This window comes from Myotis davidii, unplaced genomic scaffold, assembly GCF_000327345.1.
Source record: "Myotis davidii unplaced genomic scaffold, ASM32734v1 scaffold574, whole genome shotgun sequence".
Taxonomy (NCBI): domain Eukaryota; kingdom Metazoa; phylum Chordata; class Mammalia; order Chiroptera; family Vespertilionidae; genus Myotis; species Myotis davidii.
The window spans coordinates 209,782-233,452 of NW_006285614.1; the positions used below are offsets into that span (position 1 = coordinate 209,782).

The 23,671-nt window shown below is 39.5% G+C and overlaps 1 protein-coding gene and 1 pseudogene across 3 annotated transcripts in view; one reads left to right on the forward strand and one right to left on the reverse strand.

Annotated features, from left to right (window-relative positions):
• The window catches only part of AP2B1 (adaptor related protein complex 2 beta 1 subunit), a 94,790-nt gene that overhangs the window by 12,984 nt on the left and 58,135 nt on the right, over window positions 1–23,671 (reverse strand). For all 3 annotated transcript variants that reach the window (XM_006756412.2, XM_006756411.2, XM_015559251.1), the window contains 4 exons: window positions 21,973–22,118; window positions 20,841–20,970; window positions 1,693–1,777; window positions 482–568 (listed from right to left, as the gene is read on the reverse strand). In XM_006756412.2, the coding sequence (XP_006756475.1) occupies window positions 482–568; window positions 1,693–1,777; window positions 20,841–20,970; window positions 21,973–22,118 (448 nt within the window). The remainder of the gene's footprint in view (window positions 1–481; window positions 569–1,692; window positions 1,778–20,840; window positions 20,971–21,972; window positions 22,119–23,671) is intronic.
• LOC102768301 lies at window positions 14,642–18,954 on the forward strand (annotated as a pseudogene).

The window sequence follows — 23,671 nt, forward strand, 5'->3', positions numbered from 1 at the left end:
AATGGCGATTAAAGAGGTTAGTATCATGATAAATGCTGATACAAGGGAAGAAAGAAAAAGGTTACCAACTAGTCTTTAATCAACTATGATGTATTCTTATTTAATAACAAACACAAGATTCTAAATAAGGGTATCAGAGTCACTTTTCCTTCCATAGTGAAGGTAGATAATAAAGGAAAAATAGTCCTTTTCTAGGGAGAGTATACATCCTTAAATGCCATTTAAATTATTCGATGGCTTATAGGATGTTCAAATAATATGACTAACACATGTTCAACTACTGAACTGCGAAGATGGAATCATTCTAGCTTGTTTCTTAAATCTGTTAGCTTATAGTAATCTAGTATCTACATCAAAACATCCCAGGTTTTTAAAGAGAAGTTTACAAAGTAATATATGTACCATATAACCACTAGAAACAAGGTAGGTATAAAAAGAAGAGGTAAATAAAGACAAAAAATTAAATGTAGTCATTACTCACCAGCATTTAAATGGCATTCCTTAATCTGAAACTGAAGTTCATTTTCATTGGGAATATCCTTCCATGTTGCAAGAAAGACCTGGCGCTCTGCATGGGGAAGCAGAGGGAAAGGAAGGATGTGCACAATCTGTCAATATTCTGATTTCTGATGACTTGCACCATTTCTCCTTTGGAGTGCTGGCTCTTGCAATAGCAATACAGCCAAGGGTAGCCTGGGCCTGGAGCCGATTTTTGGCCATGCAGAGATGCTATACTCCAAGTCAATTAATCCCTCATCAGTAGTACTAAGATACACTGGAAGAGCTTACATGTAGGGTTTAGTTTTGGCTCTACTGTTTTTCCTATTTGGTAACTTTGGGTAAGTTTGTAACGCTTCTGATCCTTAATTTCACCATATGTCTGTCTTGCTTACCCAAAGAGGACTGTAAGAATCAAGTCAATTAAGTGCCAATACAATTCAATATGCACCAATATATACTAGTTTTATTAGATGGTGCTTTTATAAGTAAGGGAAGAGAGAAATGTCAACAATCACATGAGTAATATTAGTAGTTTATTACAAATTACTATAATTATAATGAAAAAGTGTGAAATAGTGAGAGAATTATAAAAATGTGACAGAGAAACCAGTGAGCAAATGTTGGAAAAATGGCACCAACAGACTTGCTCATTGCAGGATTGCCACAAACTTCCAAATGCAGTATCTGTGAAGTGTAGTAAATTGAGGTATGCCTGCACTCTGTATGCTGGGGTGACGGGGTTACTCAGAAAAATGGCATTGTAATTTAGAGACCAACAGCAAAACAAGACCACTGTGACTTAGGCGAATACATAATTAGCAATTATTACAGCTTTAGAATAGCCTTACCCATCCCATTTTTTTTCAAATTTCAAAATAACTTGTACTGCCCTAACCGGTTTGGCTCAGTGGATAGTGTCGGCCTGCGGACTGAAAGGTCCCAGGTTCGATTCCAGTCAAGGGCATGTACCTTGGTTGCGGGCACATCCCCAGTAGGGAGTGTGCAGGAGGCAGCTGATCGATGTTTCTCTCTCATGGATGTTTCTAACTCTCTATTTTTCTCTCTTCCTCTCTGTAAAAAAATCAATAAAATATATTCTAAAAAAAATGCCTTGTACTTTTGGGCTATGCTCCGCCTAACATTCAGAGGAAGGGCAAAGGTATAGTTGCCAGGACAGGAGGACATACTCACCCATTTTGCCATCTTCTACAAAAAGCACATTGAGTGGGATGAGGCAGCTGAAGTAGAAGACATCAATATTGTTTTTCACAGCTACCTGCCAGGAAAGAACAAGGGAAAATTAGAACACAGAAACGAACATTTATGTGTCTTAAAATATATCACCCTATTTCTTTGCTCCTTTAGATAGAGCAGGACCCCTCAAATCAAGACACACCAGCTCATACATTGCAAAGCATATCCTTACTCATTGCACTGTCAGAGTGAGTACTGGGACAACCTGCAACACCACCGCTCTCTAGGAGGAGCTCCAGGGGGAATGAATTCAAGACACAAGTTCCATACCCAGAATTCTATTCAATTATTCCTTTGTTTCTATGGTTATTAACAGTAGTTGCTGCTACCACCTACCTATTAATGATATAATTTCTAATATTCATTATTACCATCCCAAAGTAGTTGTCACTCCCTTTTCATTTTACAGATGAGGAACTGAGGTTCAGAAAGATCCAGGATCACACTGCTAGTACACAGAAGGACCAGGCTCAAATGCAATTTGTATGACCCTAAAACCTGATCCCCCCCCTCCAAAATAAGTGGTCATACTGCCCCTTATCTTTTTTTAGATGTTGGTTTTAAAGTTGTTTCTTTTATAAAATCTTATTTCCTAAGTCTTATGGTTGGAAAAGCTTGTGGGTCAAGTACTGGTACAACAGACAACTATAAGAAGAAAAGCCTTTGGCCCTGGCCAAGTGGGTTAGTTGACTGGAGCATCGTCCTATACACCAAAAGGTTGCGGATTCCATCTCTGGTTGGGGCACATACGGTAGGCAACTGATTGGTGTGGTTTTTTTTCTTTCCCCTCCCTTCCTCCCTCTCTCCTTTCCCTCAAATTAATAAACAAATCCTCAGGTGAGGATTAAAAAAAAAAAAGCCTTTGAGCAAGCAAAGAAATGAGTTTTCTTCTCACAATACAAGCTTCCATGGCCCTTTCAATTCAGAGCATGCTGTTTCTATTTTTTAAAAAGTTAGTATTTTTATTCAGGGGCAACACTGGTTGGCATATACATTCAGAAACAGGCAGCTTCCAGTGAGGCAGATTATAAGAACCATACACTGTAAGAAGGGAGAAGAGGAGGAGAATTGCTTTAAACCACCACTTCCCACTGGTTTCTGTCATTAGTGACTTTCCTAGTCATGCTCTTGCACTGCAGGAAAACATTTCTCTGGGCAAGTTCTATAATCAGTAACCATGCCCATTTCTCTTTCATTTTGCTCTAAGAAAACAAAGAGTGGGGGGAGTGCCTATCTAGCACCACTATATTCCCACCCCCAGCACTTCTTTGTGGGGACAAATGCCCATACTTCAACAGCATATCTACTCTTCATCAAACTTTGACTATGAGCTCCAAGTATCCTCTTTCCAAAGACTTACTATCTTCCCAACCTTAAATAGTACCTTTATTTCCTCCTCCATAGTTTGGTTATGTCTACTTGACAGTCTTTCTGTTCTCTCTCCCAGAAGAATTCATCAATTACTTTCCCTGTAACTTGTGTGTGTCTTTTTTCCAAGAAAAACGATTTTAAATATGATAATGTTACATGCAATAAACACCAATCATTGAAGAAAAATGATCTTACATATAATATTATAAGCAATAAACATTAATATTTCAAGAAGAAAAGGATTTTAAGTATAATATTACCAAAACTGTACTAACATAGCATATCACAAAAGTTGTAGGAAATATTAAAAATCTGCAAATAACAGGAGTAACTGTGTTTTTAACCTTTCAATTACCAACCTCCTAGGAGTGATCTATATCACATAATCTGATGCCCAAAATGCTGGAACAGCAGGATTCTCAAAAAGTTAGAGAATGGTGAATATAAGTGGAGGAACTAACCTTAGGAAAAGAGGGACTTTTGACATTTTAGAGGTGCTAGAGTACCATTTCAAAAGATTTATACCAGTGTGGGCCTCTGGGAAAGAGGCATTGTCTAATTAATATTTAGTTAGTATTGACAGAAGGAGAACTCATTTCAAATAAGGGCGCCAAGAGGATAGAGGAGTGCCAGCTCTATAAAGGGCATTTAGAGGTGAAAACTGGGGTGGTGTAATGTGGTTACATGAAGGTTTTATGTGAAATGCAAAGTGATTATCTACTATTATCTTTGAATATAAAGCAGCCATATTTCACAATGTGCCATTCATTTGTTTATTAATGTTTACTATGTCCTAACCATTTGATATATAAAGAATACAGAAAAGATAATCCTTGTCCTCCAAGGAATAATATTGGTGGTACTTAACCAAAAACTTAAATATCTTGTTGTGAGGGAATCCATATTCCAATTGGAGCTCTTTAGCAATGAAATGGACATGTAAAGCTCCTCTAGGTTAGGTTAGCAGTGCTAAACCATTATGCTTGCGGATGCTTTTAATACATGGACCCTCTTTCTGAAAAATGTGCATGCAACATTTAACATACAATTTCAGGGTTCCTGGACTTCTGTTCTACATAATTCTGAGAAGCTGGGAAAAGCAGAAACAATGGAGACAGTGGTTCAGAACATGAACTTGAGAACCAGATCAGATGTGATTTCAAATTCTGACTCTTGTTACTGGTTGTGTGATTTTGGGCAAGTAGTATCCACTCAGTTTCCTGTCTGTAGAATGGAGATAACAACAGTACTGAATGCATGGGTTATTATAAGATAATGAGTTAATATTTGCAAAGCACTTAGAATGGTGCCTTAAAATAAGTATTATAACAAGTGTTTGTTAAGGAAAAATTCCCGGTCTTCTGTTTTACCGTTTTTACTCAGAATTTTTCATAATTAAGGACGATCATATTAGACTTACTGGACATCTTACACATGCTCAAATGTAGCACTACTACTATGCTAAGAGATCGGTAGAGATAAAAAGGCTTAATAGGAAACCGTTAGCTTAATGCCTCTTCTTGCTACTGTGCCCTTGGTAAACTATCATCTTTTGACAAGATCAACTGCACACAGATCCCTCTTTGGGAGGAAGTGTTTCAGCTCTTTTCCATTAGTTTTTCAAAATCTGCACTTTGAAGCTCTCAAACTTTTACTCTTGGCTAGAGATGCATTTCAAACTCACAGCTCTGTGCCTCTTTACCTGTTGTTCTTTCTACTTAATAAAGTCTTCTGAAGTTTTAGCTGTCTGGAAAATATGTAATCTTTTTTAAAAATTTTTATTTATTGATTTGAGAGAGAGAGAGAGAGAGAGAGATTTGTTGTATCACTTACTTATGCATTCATTGGTTGATTATTGTATGTGCCCTGACCAGAGATTGAACCCATAACCTGGGACTGTGGTTGGCAAACCATGGCTCGTGAGCCACATGTGGCTCTTTGGCCCCTTGAGTGCGGCTCTTCCACAAAATAACACGTGCAGGCGCGAAAAAAAAAGAAACATCGATGAGAGAGAAACATCAACCAGCTGCCTCCTGCACATCTCCTACTGGGGATGTGCCCGCAACCCACGTACATGCCCTTGACCGGAATCGAACCTGGGACCTTTCAGTCCGCAGGCCGACGCTCTATCCACTGGGCCAAACCGGTTTCGGCTGGGATGTTGCTTTTAAACGACTGAGCTACCTGGCCAGGGCTCTATGTAATCTTAAGATTCAGTTCAAGCTTGAGATTTCTCAGGATAGCTCTTATCCTTCACCGTATAGCTCCAGTGCATACACTTCCACTGCAGCTACAATTGGTTTAGTACTAACTTTACACCTGCCTCACCCTGAACACAATGAGCTCCTCGAGTGCAGGGGCTCTCATTTTTCACTAGCATACTAGTGGCTCAATGAATATCTGTTGCTTGAAATTAAGGTGAAGATGTTGAGCAAATGGAATTAAATACTCATTTCTCATCCTTTTTTCCTACCTCTACATCATTTATGTGCATAACATAATCCCAACATCTCTCACATTACATAAATTGATACTGAATGAAGCAGGGATGGGGTGATATGTGGGCTCTTTTAATTTCAAACCACTCAGCTAAAATAACATCTATATGCTAAGGAAGAATAACATATGTATTCACAAAGAATACTAGATTCTCCAAGGATATGCCAATCACTCCTTAGGAGTTAAGGCATAAAAGAATCAAGGGAACACAGTATGAGGCCAGTTCGATTCCAATCCAGATGGCAGTTACTTTTAAAGAGAACTAAGTCAACCTTAAAGAGTATGATATTGATTGCTTTGGAAATAGAAGGAAGGTCCTCTTTTTTTTTTAAATTAACTATCCTAACAGGTATAACCCAGACAAGTTGGGGAACTATTTTCCAAGAGCTTCAATACATCAATACCTATCTTGCCTATTAGATATCAATTATCACGTATATATCCAACTGCCTACTTGGTATGTTTACTTAGATAGTATTTCAAATGAACATGTCCAAAATAAATTCCTGCTCTCTCCTCCTCATCCTTAAAATAACCTGTTGTCCTTCCAAACTCAGGAAATGAAATACTGCAAAGCCTTTTAATGGTCTCCCAGCTTCTGTACTTGCCTTCCCCACTCCGTACACCTACCTTCCTCAGTCTATTCTTGACACAGCAGCCAGAGTAAACTTAAAATGTAGGTCAGCTCACAAATACTTCTCTGCTCAAACCTCCAATGACTTCCAATCTCACTCAGAATAAAAATTAAAGTTACAATTGCTTATAACCTAATGCCTATTACCTCTGATTGTATGTGCTATGACTCTTCTCATGCTCGCTCCATGTCAGCCACAGGAGCCTGTTGTTGAGCTCCTTGCACATGCCAGGCACACTCCTCTCTCATGGCTTTTTGCATTTGCTGTTCCTTTGTCTGGCATTCTCTTCCTTCAGTAATATGCATGGCTCATTCCTAGCCTCCTTTAGGTTACTTTTATCAAATACTAGAGGCCTGGTGCATGAATTCGTGCACCAGTGAGGTCCTTTGGCCTGGCCTGCAGGATTGGGCCGAAACCAGCTCTTCAACATCCCCCGAGGGGTCCTGGATTGTGAGAGGGCACAGGCCAGGCTGAGGGACCCCACCGGTGCATGATCAGGGCCAGGGAGGGACGTGGGAAGTTGGCCAGCCAGGGAGGGACTGCAGGAGGGCTCCATCCCAGCAACAAGCTAGCCTTCTGGTTGGATCATCTGCCCCCGCTGGTGGTCAGTGCACATCATAGCGAGTGGTTGAGAGGCCTTAGCATATCATTAGCATATTACACTCTGGTTGAATGGCCGACTGGATGACCAGACACTTAACATATTAGGCTTTTATTATACTAGTATAGGATTATCTTTTCAGGTAGCTCTTGCATGACCAACATACTTATAAAATTACACCACTCAATCTCCAATTCTAGGACTCCCCACTTCAATCTGCTTTATTTTTCTCCATTGCTCTCATCTGACATACTATTTTACTAATTTGTTGGTTTACTGCCTGTCCCCATGCCTCGTGTCCCACCTCCAGTAGAATATGAGTTCCATAAGGAAGAGATTTCTGCCTCTTGTTCACTCTGTATTCTCAGTTTCTAGAATAGGAACTGGCACTCATATTGAGTAGAAGTACACAATATAAATAATGATTGTAAAATATACTATTCAAAGTTCCGAACAAACATTTAGGTTTAGTCAAGATATAAACTTGTTCTAAAGTTTCCAAAAGAACAGCACTTCTCAAGTTTTTTTCTAGTCTCTATCCCTTAACAGAAGAGGGAAGCATGGACATACATACTGGGGTAGAGGTAGGAAGGAGGGTCAGGATTAGAAGTATACTACTAAGTAGCCCATCATAAAAACAAAATTTCTTTGAAGTTGCATGCTATTCCATAATGCATCTATATGTTAATATAAAAATGTATTTCTCCTTTACTTTTTAGTAAAACTGATGCTCCAGAATAATCTGTCACATGTATTCTTCAGCTTCAAGTACCTCCTTAGCAGTGCATTTTTAAAAACTATGGGGCATGCCCCACCTTGGGTTGGAGCATCCTCCCGTACACCAAAAAGTTTCAGGTTCGATCCCAAGTTGGGGCATATATGTAGGTTGTAGGTTTGATCCCCAGTCAGGGTGCATATGGGAGGCAACCAATTGATGTTTCTCTCTCTCTTTCTCCCTGTTCCCTTCGCTCTAAAAGCAATTAAGCATTGATCTATGAACCAGGAGGTCATGGTTTGATACCTGGTCAGGGCACATGCCGGGGTTGTAGGCTTGATCCCGTGTGGGGCATTGCAGGAGGCAGCTGATGAATGATTCTCTCTCATCATTGATGTTTCTATCTCTCCCTGCCTCTCCCTTCTTCTTTGAAATTAATAAAAAATATTTTAAAAAATAAAAGCAATAAACATATCCTTGAGTGAGGATTAAAAATCAATAACAACTGTGGGTCACAACCAAATGGTGGTTCTTAAAATTAATTTAGTGGTCTGGAACTGGCATCAAAAAGAGAATAGAAAGTATCATAGTGTATTTCATGAAGAGTAAGTAATGTTTCCTGAAAGTGTTTCAGTTTTAAGTATGTATTGTGTGTGTATATATATTATGTAAAATATATTTTTTACTGTTAAGTTGTAGTCAGTAAATATAAAACCCATTAATACTCATACACCAAATTAAAAGCAAGTAGTGAAGAAATGGGTTCAGTGAGCTGAGGGACAGAATGCACACCTGAGCTTCTACTCTGAGGATGCCTACAGCAGATCACACAGATGGTACCAAGGAGCAGATTACCTAATACTCTGTTCCTAGTTGGTCACGTGTAACATGTGGCCATTACAATATTAACTTGCCTCACATGGACATCAATAGGAAGAGCAAATAGAAATGATTCTGAGGCACTTGGAAAACACAAAAGGAAGCTATAAATGCTTAAGAATAATAATGATTTTTAAAAGTTACTTTCAGTGGCTGCTGGGGAAAGAGCAGCCTGTCAGCTTCAGCCTGTAACCAGCAATTAGTTTCTTTCCATAGTATAGGAAGCCTGCTGCAGTAGCTGCAGCCTCTTTATGGTGGCACAGCTGGAGACGAACAGGCTAAATTAATATTCTAACCTTGTTCCAGTGTACTCAAAAGTACTATAAAAAGGTACTAGATGAACTCAGTCTGAACTCTGGCAAATGCAGCCTCTCACCACAGATAACCACAGGAGGCACAGCCCCAAGAAAAACCAAGGCAAGTGGCACACAGCTCACCTTTGAGAGTATATCATCTACTCTTCCATGATGTCACTTGTGACCTTTCCAAGTCTCTGAAGAATATTTTTTCTTTTATTCCTGCTCTCTACTTAGCTTTTGGAAGGATTATTTACAGGCTGGTCCAACCTAAGACCAGGCAGTGACGCTGACCATCTCCATTTCTCTGAGAAATGATGATTCTAATGGGTTTCCAGCTCCACGCCAACTAGTCAATAGATCCTAGGGAAATGGCTCTGAGGGACAGGTTTTTAATGACACTGACTCCCAACTGTGTGATAAATGCCATCTGAGACTCAAGCAGACGTGGCTCTTTCTGCTAGCAGCTGGAGTTAAATCTATCTGTTCTATGTTTCTAGTCAATGCCAAAAAGACCTACCATCTTTAGGTTAAATATGGTCTCCCATTTCAAACCCATCTGAAGACCAGCGAGAAAGCCAGTGTGGCCAGAGTGAAGTAAGGGAGGGAGTAGCATGGCTAGATCTCACAGGGCTCTGCGGACCATTGTTAGGATTTTGGTTCTGCTTAGAAAAATATAAACACAAGCTCTTCCAGATTGGCGATGTAAATCTCAGTATAACATAGCGGTGGTGTGGCCGAGAAGTACACAGCTGTCACAAACTCTGATAGGACATACCTATGTGTAGAGGCCCACTGGGAGCTGCGTGCCTCACAAGGTACCCAGGTCAAGGGAAAATAATGCTAAGATATATTGCACCTGTTCCTGCTCCAGGTAGTTTTCTTGTTTTTTAAAAAGTTTTCTATGCTAGGCAAAATATATCAGAAAGTTGCAGCAAATGTACATGTAATCTCTTTCTGCCTGTACAGAACCCACTTGCCATACTATACTGACCAATCTGGTTACAAACACCAAATTATCTCTTCCTCCAGAAGCCTACAACAAAATTACTCTATAGTTTCAGTTGCTAGAAATATACAGCAATATTTTCACAGGCCTTTCATTCTGCCTGACAAATTCCCCAAAACATAAGGTCTTACCTTAAATAGGTTCTGCCAGACCTGTGTGGGCTCTAAACCTTAAGATATCAATCTCTATTTTTTTCCCTTTAATGACAGCTTTGTGTACCTTGATAGGACTGGCTGATGTGCCCTTAGTTGCAGTTTATGCACTTTAGAATACTATTTACATTAACAATATGAACTGTTTGCTGTGTAAGGCTTATTGGTAAACTTAACATACACTCAATATATACTGTACTGAATCATAAAATGGTGAAGACAGAATTAGTAAACTACCAGTTAAAGTGATTAGCTATTCCACACCCCAATCTGGTATGTCTTGGGACAAAAGACCCAAGGAAACTCAATAGAAAAAACAGACCTCTGTAATAAGAATGAATGAATATCATTCATTTTAAAATCCTTGAGTAAAACTGATTTAGAACCTAATCTAGGTTCAGACAGTAAGGATACAGTCTTAGATTAGTTAACAGCAAGTCAGAAATCAAATAGGTTCACAGGTGTGCCTACTGGACAGAAAAAGGGCATGTGGCAACCAAAATGATTAGGTACATGGGCAGGACAATGTGCAGAGATGCGACAGAAATTACTGTTAGGAACCCAGCGCGAGCTATGGAACTAAGAAGTTCTGTGCTTTCATATTTGGAATACCTGACTTCCAAACTCCTTTAATGGTTCCTGAAAAGAAATGTTGCCACGAAACCAAGGAGCACCATTCATTTTCACACTTAAAAAAAATAAATTTAATAATATGTTCTTTAGTTTCCAAACTGTAACTGATACTAAATACATTTACCAGTTTTACTTCTAATTGGTTTTTATTAAAATTAGAACAATAGACGGACATTTATTTGCAGTACATACAAACAAATGTCCTTCCATAAATTTAGGCTTTCCTGAAGTGGAATAAAAATGAAAAAAAATATTCAGATTGAGTATATTTTCATTACAGGCCCACCTGACTGATTTTCAGGCCCCATAAACCTTGATTCAGACAGAAACTTGTCTATAAAACTCCAGCTGTAAAACGAGGATCTACAGATAGAATTTAAAGATATATGTCAGTTCAATATAAATGAATTCCTAACAGTTTTAGGAATATTAAATGGGCCATTTTAGGGTAATAAATCATTAGTATTCTTATAGATGTTGAGACTTAAATCACTGCTCATATAGGGTAAATTCAATCAGAAATAGGGTTTGAAACAGACATTAAACCAGTGCATCCCAGTAGATAGAGCAGTGCCTTGTGCACCGAAGGGCCTAAGGTTCCATTCCTGGTCAAGGGCACATACTTCAGTTGCTGGTTTGCTTCCTCCCTCCCCTGTCGGGGCGCGTGCAGAAGGCAACCAGTTGATGTGTCTTCAGGTGAGGATTAACAACAAAAAAGTTATCTCTTCCAACCATGAGATTTAATATTCTTTTTTTAAAAAAAATATATTTTATTGATTTTTTACAGAGAAGAAGGGAGAGGGATAGAGAGTTAGAAACATCGATGAGAGAGAAACATCGATCAGCTGCCTCCTGCACACTCCCCACTGGGGATGTGCCTGCAACCAAGGTACATGCCCTTGACCGGAATCGAACCTGGGACCCTTGAGTTCGCAGGCTGATGCTCTATCCACTGAGCCAAACCAGTTAGGGTTAACATTCTTTATGTTTGCATAAAGGCTCAAAGGTTTTCTCAAGTTTTACTTTCAAGATGTATGAGCCTCAATAACATAATCCCTACATAAAAATTTTGAATAAAGCAAAATTTTCCCTATCTCCTGAATATAATGCTACAGCAAAATATAAGAGTATACATATGTATGAGGGAAGGACATGGCTCTCAAGTGGGCTTCAATCCAGCTCTGGAAAATCCCAGTGAGTTCCCTTTAATTCTGACCTATAATGTATATTAAGGTTTTGGGAAGTCCCCTACTACATAAAGATCATATGGTTGAATCTACTTTCCAATTATTTATCAAGCAAGAAACACAAAATTGATGCCATTTTTCATCATCAACTCTCAACTTACTATCATAATATAAAGTTGGCTGGGATTTTTATAGATGAAAACCCACAAATCACTTTTATTGCTATTAACAGACACATTCGTAAAGAGTTTCAGAAGCAAGTTGAGTGCTGGTTATCCTATATAATAAAGAGCTAATATGCTAATTAGACCGAACAGCCGAACAACTGTCAGGATGAAGCTGGGGCTGCGAGGGCCATGCCCCTTGCACGAATGTTGTGCACCGGGCCTCTAGCATTAAGATAAAAGATATTGCCTAGTAGAATCTGGATATCTTGACAAGGATAAGGAGTGTTCTCAAAAACAACAACCAAGTAAGAAATGAAATATTTATATATAAGATACTCTGTTTCTCAGGTGAGATTTAAAGGATATGTTTAAATGACACAAATAAACTGATAAAATTTGAAGTAGAAATCACAGAAAGTAATTTTCTCTTTTGCTTTCTTGGGTAAAAAAATGTTTTCATCTTTTATAACCAAAACTCCATCGCCTCCATTTGCTAATGGACTATTTCATGTTCTGTTCTGTCTTTAGGGGTTATTTTCAGCATTGGACCTACCTGTCTAATCTGGGGATCTCTTATAGTTCCCATAAGATCCACCACGTCAAGGACTCAACCACTAAGTGGCATGTGCTCCCATAAAAGCAATCCGAGTGCACAGTCCGCAACTGTGAATCTTGAAAGACCAAAGGAGGCTTTAATACTGAACTTGTTTGCCCTGCACATCAGTCCAGAAAAGTCAGCAGATGCCAAGCTGGTTTGCTTCATGTGATGGAAGCTCCTGAAAAAGTTTTCAATTTGGAAGCATTTACCAGTTTTTCTGGTACAATAGCTAGAGCTGTGGGCTTTCAGAGTGTGAATGGACATATGTAAGACATGAAATATCAGGGACAGGCACCATCTGCAACTCATTTTCTCACAGGTTGGGACCGCAATGTAGGAGTAGCAAGAGACAGAATTTTCTCAGGACCATACACTGGCAAAAAACAAAAATACACACACACACACAAAACCCAACACCTTTTGGCTGACAAAGATCATAAGGATATGAATAAACAGGACTGTAAGATTGTGTCTTTTGTAGCTAGCATCTTCAGCACTTTCTGCCCTAGTCACTCAAAGGTTAAATAAATAGAACTGATGAAATACTGCTTTGTTTTAGAAGAGATATTCAAAGAAAAAAGCTGAGACATTATTTCTTTTCCCTAATATTTATCCCCTTATTATACAACACTAAAGTGGGGTTTAAAGATGATAGACAGAAAAGTAACAAAAACTGTATGTAGGGAAGGACCAATACTTAAAAAAAAAATATATACTGGCTTCGGGTGTACAGCTTAGTGATTAGGCAATCATATACTTTACATAGTTTCCCCCTCCATATTTCCAACATTTCAAGTGGCACCAATACATAGTTATCACAACTGATTGTATTCCCCATTCTTCACGAATCTCCCCGTGACTATTTTGTGGCTACAAATTTGTGCTTGCTAGTCCCTTCATTTCTTTCACCCAGTGTCCCAACCCCGCCTCCCCTCTGACAACCACCAGTTCTCTCTCTGAATCTGAGCCTGTTTCAAATTTTTTTCATTTATTTTGTTCTTTAGATTCCATAAATAAGTGAAATCATTTGTCAGTCTCATAATACCCTATAAGTGAAAAATACCAATTCTTAATCCACAGATTCACCACTAACTAAAGCTCCTAATTGAAAATAATACAGACGGAAGAAAAGAATACATTTTTATGAAGGTGCTATCAGACTTTCAGATAAAAATAGTAGACTGAAAATCACATTAAAATTTTTTCTCCTGGAAGAAATTCTGCCATAATTAAAAGAAAAAAATTAAAGGCATCTATAATAATAAAAGCGTAATATGCAAATCGATCAAATGGCTGAACAGCGGAACAACCATCTGGACAACCATGCTATGACACCCACTGGTGCCAGGCCAGCCAAGGCGGGTGTGATGCGATTGGTCGGGGCCCATCCATTGCCCCATGATCACCCTGCAGAGGGAGGCCCAGGCCACCGACTGGCGGGCTGCCCCGGGTGGGTAGGGCCTCCCTCAACTGGGGCGATCCATCACGGAGCCCTGGTTGGGTGGGCAGGGCCTACCTCTTTGGGATGATCCATCGCAGGGCTCCCAGACTGTGAGAGGGCACAGGCTGGGATGAGGGACCACCCCTCCTGCCCACCCAAGTGCACGAATTTCATGCACAGGGCCTCTAGTAAATTAATAAAGATAGGGAAGAAAAAAATTACAACAGTAATAAAATGTTGTAACTGTAAAATAAATTGATTACCAGTAACACCACAGAATTCTCAAAGGGTTAAGACTGATAGCACCTCTGAATCTGTATGAGGAAAGGGGATGTTAAAGGAAAGAGGATTAAGATGCTGTGAGAGTACTAGATCCCTATCACCATTCTAAGCTACCTTAGCCCTTCAGCCCCGACATAAAGATTGATAATTTTTAAAAAAATTATATTTTTATTGATTTCAGAGAGGAAGGGAGACAGAGAGAGAGATAGAAACATCAATGATGAGAGAGAATCATTGATTGGCTGCCTCCTGCACACCCCCTACTGGGGGTTGAGCCCACAACACGGGCATATGCCCTTAATTGGAATCGAACCCATGACCCTTCAGTCCGCAGGCCAATGTTCTACCCACTGAGCAAACCCAGCTAGGTGTAAAGATCGATTCTTTTAGAGATGATTAAATAGATGATACTTTCAAGGGGATGCCAGGTATGAATGAGGGGTGGTTGGTTAAGTGAATTTATGCATGCTGAATGTTACTCTTCAGCCCTCTTTCCCAACTTAGCCCCTAGAAGACTGACAGAAAGCTTTTAGTAGACAAGAGAGTCAAAGATAATTTTTGGAAGAAATAAGCTAACCTAAAAAGAAAGTACTGCATAGAGGATTCCAACTGCCCTCAGTGATGAGCTGGGGATCCTGTCCTGGGTCTTATGGTTTAGAAGGCCACACACTAATCCTCCTCTGGCCTCCCTGTAACCTATGGATAAAGGAATCCACAAGGCCAAAGAGACTGTCCAGCTAGAACACAAGAATTTTCTAGATAGACAGAAATAATACTGTTTCCAGGGCCTTCTTCAGATACTTCTACTGGTCATTTTTCTTATGGGTCTATAAGCATACCCTTAGGCCCAAGGGATGGCCAAAGAGAATAAGAGGGATAAAGGAGGAGTAGGCTCCAGGTTCTCCAGTCGTCATCTGGAGTGAACAAATGGGGAACTCTAGCAAAGACCCAGATGGAAATCCTAGAACTGAAAAGTATATCGGAAATAAAAATTATACTGAATGGATTTAATAGAAGGTTGTAGTCTATAGAACAAAGCCAGTATACTTGAAGATACATCAACAGGAATTACCCAAACTGAAGAACAAAAAGAATAGCCTCAGTGACGCGACAAACAATATCCAGTGGTCTAACATATGTGTAATTGGAATTATGGAAGGAGTAGAGAGATAACTGGGCAGGAAAAAAATTGAAGAAATAATGGGAAGGAGGATAGTCAAGATGGCAGTGTAGGTAACCACGGTACTTGCAGCCTCCCACAACTACATCAAAATTACAACTAAACCACAGAACAACTATCATTTAGAACTGCCTGAAATCTGGCTGAATGGAAGTCCTACAACTAGAGAAGTAAAGAAAGCACATTTGAGACTGGTAGGAGGGGTGGAGGTGTGGAATGGGTTGGTCCGACATCCACCTGTGGTGTTTTTTTAATTGGAAGGTATATCTTGGCTGCAAAGGTTTCCCATGAGGAGAAAGGGGTCCCAGCCCTACACCAGACGCCTCAGCCCAGGGTTCCAATGCTGGGAAGAGAAGTCCCCGTAACTTAGGCCTGTAAACATCAGTAGGGATTGCGGGTGAATGACATAGAAGCTGCTGGAGACCCAGGCAGTTCCTCTTAAAGGGCTGGTGCACAGACTTACTTGGACTCACTTTCTCTGAACTCCAGTGCTGGAGCAACAGCTTGAAAGGATCTAGGGACCTATGGAGAGGATCTAAATTGTGTGGCATCAGGGCAAGAGCTGGGGGGCAGCTTTCTCCCAGAAAAAAGTGCTGGCAGTGGCCACTATTCCTTTGCTGAGACCTCCCTGCCACAGTGCTGACAGGCAGTGACCATATCTGAGTCTCCATCAACCTAACTTACACTATTTGCCCTGCCCTAGTGACTATCTGAGACCCTGCCCCACCCAATTTGCAGCCCCATTCAAGCTGTTTGCAGTGGCTTTTCCATATGAATGGCCTGTTCTGGCTCAGGCTTCAGACTTTTTGTGTAATAATTATAACTTGGATTCACAAGGCTTTTTTTTTTTTTAAACAACCAACATCAGTACAATAGAAAAAACTTCATAGATTCCAATCTCTATTAAGTATTTGTGTCTCTAAGTATAATCTATTTTACATTTTAAGAGGAAACAGTGTCTTTTTAACCTTTCAATAGTGTTTCAAAGAGATTATAAGCCAACAAGTAGTCTGATGAACATTTTAAAGAAAAGTGTTTTTACTAAGTGTCACATTAAAGTTCTGGAAGCTGGGTTTGATTTACTTGTCCTATATACAGATATCAAATTAGGCAAAATAGCTAAATCACACACCGCATTCAAAATATCATTTCCTCAACCTCCAGATATCCCTCCTCTTTCTCCATGATTTTATAGTCTGTAGTACTAAAAAAGTACTAACTTTTCCACACGAGCTCTTCAATTTAAACATTATGCAAATATAATGTTTAAATGCCAATCAATCTTGATTTGGCTTTATCTGGGACTAGGATTTGATTATTTTTTTAATTTAATTTAATTTTTTATTTATTTATTTTTTTAATATATGTTATTGATTTGTTACAGAGAGGAAGGGAGAGAGATAGAGAGTTAGGAACATTGACGAGAGAGAAACATCGATCAGCTGCCTCCTGCACATCTCCTAATGGGGATGTGCCCGCAACCAAGGTACATGCCCTTGACTGGAATCGAACCTGGGACCTTTCAGTCCGCAGGCCGATGCTCTATCCACTGAGCCAAACCGGTTTCGGCTGGTTTTGATTCTTTTTGTTCATACTGGAATAAGGGGAGAATGGAAGTGAAATCTAAAGTTACCCACCTACCTTAAGCTAACCACTAGTTGCAACTTCCATCAGCAGACATTAAATAGAGCTGCTAATAGTGGGGAAAAGTTTCTCTTTTTTCAAGTTTTTTGGTTATTTTCTCCACTGGGAAATCCCAATTAAAGAGAAAATAGCCATAATTATGACATTCCCTGAAAGAGGAGAATCCATGAGAAAAAGATGATCAGCAGGTGACTACAGATGGAATTATATTTCTTAGAGAAGCTGAGATGTTTTATTACATTCCACTTAGATTGAACATGTTTAAGTTTGCTTGTTATAAAGACAGGTTTGTAAAAATGAAAACTTTTGAGGGAGGGGTTTTGGACCAAGATTCAAAGTCTATTATGAAGGTTGCTACTTGGGAAGTTCATTTCACTGAATCTTAAATGAAAATGCAAATAGGAAAAGAAACTGACATTCATTTATTTACTGTTTCTTTTTTAAGAGTAGAAAATTTGCCCTGGTTTCTGTGACCCAGATTCCATTTCTTATTTCTAAAGTAAAGCATTTTGCACTCATGCTGACTGTCCTCAAATATTAGGCTAGAGGCTCTCTGGGCCAACAGGAGGTTAGATCTCAATAAATAGAAAGCAGATGTAGATTTGGGTTAGTTACTTACTTTGGGATTCTGTGTTGGAAAAGCCCCTTAACACTTTACTTTCATCATAGTAATAGCCAATTCCATCTGTACAGTAATCCTTGTTTTATTCTTCTAGTGTGAGCAACCTTATATTGTGACTCACCCAACTTCATTCTAAATCATTATACCCTTTGCTGAAGAGGCAGTCAACGATTGCAGCAACAAGGTAGTTAATGAACTGGCAAACAAGCTTTTTTTGTCGCTATTTAAACTACTGAGAAACATTAGTTTTAACTTCAAGTAATTTTACTGTTGATGTCTCACCACCAGTACTAGTATCTCACATTGGTATTTCCAGAAGAGTAAGCAATGGAATCCTACCTGTCTTGACTGGAAAGTGGAAGATTGGTATTTTTCTTTAGTAATTTTAAACATATTTTATAGCCCTAACCGGTTTGGCTCAGTGGATAGAGCGTCAGCCTGCGGACCAAGAGGTCCCAGGCTCGATTCCGGTCAAGGGCATGTACCTTGGTTGTGGGCACATCCCCAGTAGGTGTGCAGGAGGCAGCTGAGCGATGTTTCTCTCTCATCAATGTTTCTAACTCTCTATCCCTCTCCCTTCCTCTCTGTAAAAAATGAAATATATTTTAAAAAACCCCACAAAAAACCCCAACATATTTTATAATCTCAGACTATTCTATCATTTCAAGTTCTTGGTAGGATGGGAATACCAATCCTCTGCTGTGTCTTCAGATTATCCTTCACAGGGCATCTTTTTAGGCTGGCCTTTGAATGATAGTGACGCAAGATGAGAGCCACCATGGGCTGAGACAAATTTTTTTTTGTTAATCCTCACGCGAGGACATTTTTCATTGATTTTTTTTCAGAGAGACTGAAAGGGAAGGGGAGAGACAGACAGAAACATCCATGTGAGAGGAACACATCAATTAGATGCCTCACACACACACCCCAACTGGAGCCGGGATTGAGCCTGCAACCCTTCAGTCTATGGGCTGACTCTCTAACCACTGAGAAAAACTGGCTAGGGCAGCTCATATAATTTATAAAAACCAAATATTTAGCCTTAAAATAGGATATGGACCTAAATATCAAGAAGCACCCCCTCCCTTTGTTAAGTTTGTAACAAAAATTAACATGGATGGAGTTAATAGTTCTAATGGGTAGTGGACTCAAGAGCTATTTGATCGCTAGCAAAATGGCAGAGTTCAGACAGCATAAAAGTTGCCCTGTAGTAGCTTTGGTGTCTAATGATGTCTAAAAAAATATGATATTCCCTCAGCCACCTGAAGGGAAGTGTTATAGCAATTAATCAAAAAGAAAAACCAGCCCTAACTGGTTTGGCTCAGTGGATAGAGCATCAGCCTGTGGACTCAAGGGTCCCAGGTTTGATTCCAGTCAAGGGCATGTACCTTGGTTGCAGGCACATCCCCAGTAGGGGATGTGCAAGAGGCAGCTAATGTTTCTCTCTCATCGATGTTTCTAACTCTCTATCCCTATCCCTTCCTCTCTGTAAAAAATCAATAAAATATATATTTTAAAAAAAAAGAAAAGAAAAACCAGATGTCCTTCCCCCACCCATTCAATTTAAAGTCTTCAGTTTCCATAGTAGTAAATTTTCTAGATACATCTTGTACATCTCAAAGTACTGGAAAGGAAGCTCCCATTCAAAGGCAATTTATCTTAAGATACAGTAAATGACACTAATGTTTTGTCCATTTGAAATAAGTTGTGCTATCACAACACAATAATAACAACAGAAAACAACCCCAACTTCTATTATCTCTATTAATACCCATTCAGGGCTGCTACAGTTTCAGCTCATAAGCTTACTACTCTGCCTTCACATTGTTTGAGCCCCAGAAAGCTTATATTTCAAAAAGAAATTCAAAGTAGATGAAAACGGAATAAAACTCTAAATAAGGACTTAAACATTCTAAAAACTACAATGTTTTCAAAATTAAGAGGCTCTTATAGACCTGATAAAGTTCTGAACTCCTCTAAGATTCTACTACACTTACCATAGATACGTTAACAACAGATATTTAAATCCAGATAACTAACTATACATGGTTGTGTGTTTAACAATAACCTCCACACGATTCTCTACTGAAATATTTTTTAAAAATACATTTATTGATTTCAGAGAGGAAGGGAGAGAGAGATAGCAACATCAATGATGAGAATCATTGATTGGCTGCCTCTGGCACTCCCCCTACTGGAGAGCAAGCCTGCAACCCGGGCATGTGCCCTTGATAGGTATCAAACACAGGACCTTTGAGTCCGCAGGCTGATGCTCTATCCACTGAGCCAAACTAGCTAGGGCGAAATCTGTTTGTGTGTGTGTGTGTGTGTGTGTGTGTGTGTGTGTGTGTGTATAAACAAAAGCCTAAGCGACTATTATGAATGAACGACCGACCAGTCGCTATGAGGCGCACTGACCACCAGGGCACAGATGCTCAATGCAGGAGCTGTCCTCTGGCCGTCAGTGCACTCCCACAGCCAACCTCCCGCAGCCGGCCAACCTCCCCGGGTCCTTCCCCGTGGCCAGCCAACTTCCCCCATCCCTCCTCTTGGCCAACCTCCCGCCTAAGCGACTATTATGAATGAACGACCGACCAGTCGCTATGAGGCGCACTGACCACCAGGGCACAGATGCTCAATGCAGGAGCTGTCCTCTGGCCGTCAGTGCACTCCCACAGCCAACCTCCCGCAGCCGGCCAACCTCCCCGGGTCCTTCCCCGTGGCCAGCCAACTTCCCCCATCCCTCCTCTTGGCCAACCTCCCGCGGTCCCTGCCCCCTGGCCAGCAGGCCCCAATTGGCCTGGCCCGAATCGGGACTGGGCGAGATGGCCCCAATCAGCTCTGATCGCTGGCCAGGCCTAGGAACCCTATCCATGCAGGAATTTCATGCACCAGGCCTCTAGTTTTTGTGTAAATGACACTCAAATTTGCTATGTAAGTTTTAAAAACAAAAGGTTTGTAAAAACGATCTTCAAAAGTTTCTAAATGTTTGAGTAAAATAATAATTTTCCATGTCAATGCATGACTTTTAAAAAATAAATAAAACTCTTCATCACAGAGTTATTACAAATCTGATTCCATGACCAAATCTAATATAAATTATATACATACACACATAATAAAATAAAATTGGCAAGGTATCAACTTGTACCCTGAGTGAAGTAAAACTCGGACCTGTAGGTTATTCAGAGGTTCCATCTTCATGACTGGACCCAAGGTGTTGAGAGGCAGGGAGACATCAATGCTCTGATTTGGCATCAGTGGTGTATGGATGGCCAGGGGAGTGCTGGGGATGACGCCAAAGCTAGGAGAGAGGATGAAGAAATTCTAGAAGTTACTCAGGAGGCAGGATTTAGCTGCATCATTGGGTTTCAATGGCTTTTTACTCCATTTGAAGGAACATAATTTTTTACAATATTAAATGAAGGCATAGTAAGACCCAAGATGGTCAAGTCTAATTTACTATAACACTGGTTACAATATAACTTCTGTTTTCTATTAAATGATTTTGAGTAAGGATAAACAGTCATAAGGACAGAATTATTTTGCTAGTGCTCTGACTCCAAAAGTTTCTTATGTCAGTACGTTGTTACTGACAAATTAAATTTATTTTAGGGGTCCAATTACTACTTTGCTAGAAACAAGTTTGAATATCTTGTATTTATGAATAAACAGACCTGCCATCAAAGTCTAACAGCCAGTTTTCTGAGTCACAATGAATAAAAATCCGTGATGTCTCAGAACTGTAGGACATCAACATTTTATGTCTTCATGTTCTCCTTATTAAAGCAGAGAATTCATGCTAAAAGCAGACTGTCAGCTTATATTTAATTAATTATTCAACTAACCAGGTACACTGACTGTTCTATATTTTTTTACATCAACCAAAGTCCATTTATCCCCACTGAAATGTGAGCTTTGGACACACATTGGTTTGGTTTACTACTCTAATCTCAGTACCTTGAAATGTCTGGCACACAGATACTAAACAATTATTTGTTGAATGAGTAAAGGATTTAAATTAAAAATATTTTTTAAAATAAACTGTTTTGGTAAAAACATTCTAGTCCTAGAATCCTTAAAAAGGCATTAAGGTCTGGTATCCTTGTTCTACAGGGATGAGTTTCCCAGCAAAATTCCCTAGGGCCTTCAGAGCTGAAGCTGACAACCAATAGATGCACAACAGCCAGCATTCCCTCTACATCTAGCATTTGCCAACATGAGAATTTCCCCCCATCGTTAATGGAACATTCTCTTGTTGGACACGAGGTACACATGAATCTAGCTGGGGACTCTTCTTTCTTACCTATTCTTGTTAAACTGGATTGCAAAGTCTGTCATATGCTGCAGAGCTTTGTTGGTGAAGTTCATTTCCATATAGATGTGCCCCTGACGATGAGTAAATGTTCCAGAAATCTCCAAGCCTTTGGCCTTTACTGCAGGCAGCCAAACCTAAAACACAGTATAGAGCTCAATGGAACAAGGTAAGATTTATCTCAATGCTATTTTTTTAAAAATATATTTTATTGATTTTTTACAGAGAGGAAGGGAGAGAGATAGTTAGAAACATCGATGAGAGAGAAACATCGATCAGCTGTCTCCTGCACATCTCCTACGGGGTATGTGCCCGCAACCCAGGTACATGCCCTTGACTGGAATCGAACCTGGGACCCTTCAGTCTGCAAGCCGACGCTCTATCCACTGAGCCAAACCGGTTTCGGCATCAATGCTATTTTTTTTAAAATAAAGATGAAATTTCACTTCCTTAGATAATTACAGTGATTTTGTTAGTAGCTTTGTGAAAGGCTTGAAAGGGAAGACATTGAATCTACTAATGAAAATGCATGTTTATAATCTTTGAAGGCTTTTTTATCATTATCAATACTTTCAAGGGCAAGGACTATGTCTTATATATACTTTTAATTCTTGCTATAGTTTCCAGTAAACAGTAAGAACTCGGGTATTGCTTAAATAATCTGAATACCTATTTTCTTTATATAATTCATTCATTACCCACCCCTGGCCCCCAAACTACAGTAAAGGTAGTTTCCCTTTTTGAATTTCTATGTGAGCATGACATAAGTAAAGCTGAGACTAAAAGAACACCAATGACAAAAACCTAAATCAGAACTCTATAAAGGTACACCAAATTTGAACAAGCACTCCAGAATCCATATGTAGTATCAATGGAAAGGAGGTATGTAAGGAATGAGAAATAAAAATATTATTTCTCTATACAGTATTTTCCCCGTGGTATATCAAATTTATACTAGATTGACTTCAGTGTCGACAAACTAGACAATATTTAACAAAACTCAAATACTTAGTAATGCCAATTTTAACTCTGATTATAAAAATGGTTACAGTACTTCCTATTGCTAAGTTTAAGGACATCTTTCATCTTTTTCTTAAACTGTACAAAACAAGGGCCCAAACCTTGAATTTATTATCAGTGGAAGTAACACAAATGATAGAAACTAAGTAATTTGGGTCACGTTCATTAAGAGTGTTGCTTTGCCTTGCTGGTGTGGCTCAGTGGCTGAACGCCAACATAAGAACCAGGAGAAGGTCACGGTTCGATTCTCAGTCAGGGCACGTGCCTGGTTTGTGGGCTTATTCCCCAATAGAGGGTGTGCAGGAGGCAGCTGATCAATGATTCTCCCATCATTGATGTTTCTATCTTTCCTTCTCCCTTCTTCTCTGAAATCAATAAGGAAAAAAAATATATATATATATAAGAAACAAGGAAAGTGAAAATAAAGGCTACAGAATAGCTCCCAGCTGGGTTGTTTTTTTTGTTTGTTTGTTTGTTTTTGTTTTTTTCTCAGAACAAAAGGAAATAGCTATTGGAGGTGCTTTCCATAATGTTTAAAAATGGATCTGTAGAGGTGTCTATGTCCTGGACAGGAATATCAAAGATGAAGGGGGAATCTTGAAGGAAACAAAATATTCAGAATAGGATGAAAAATAAGTATTGAAAGTGGAGAGATGTTATCAGAGAAAGC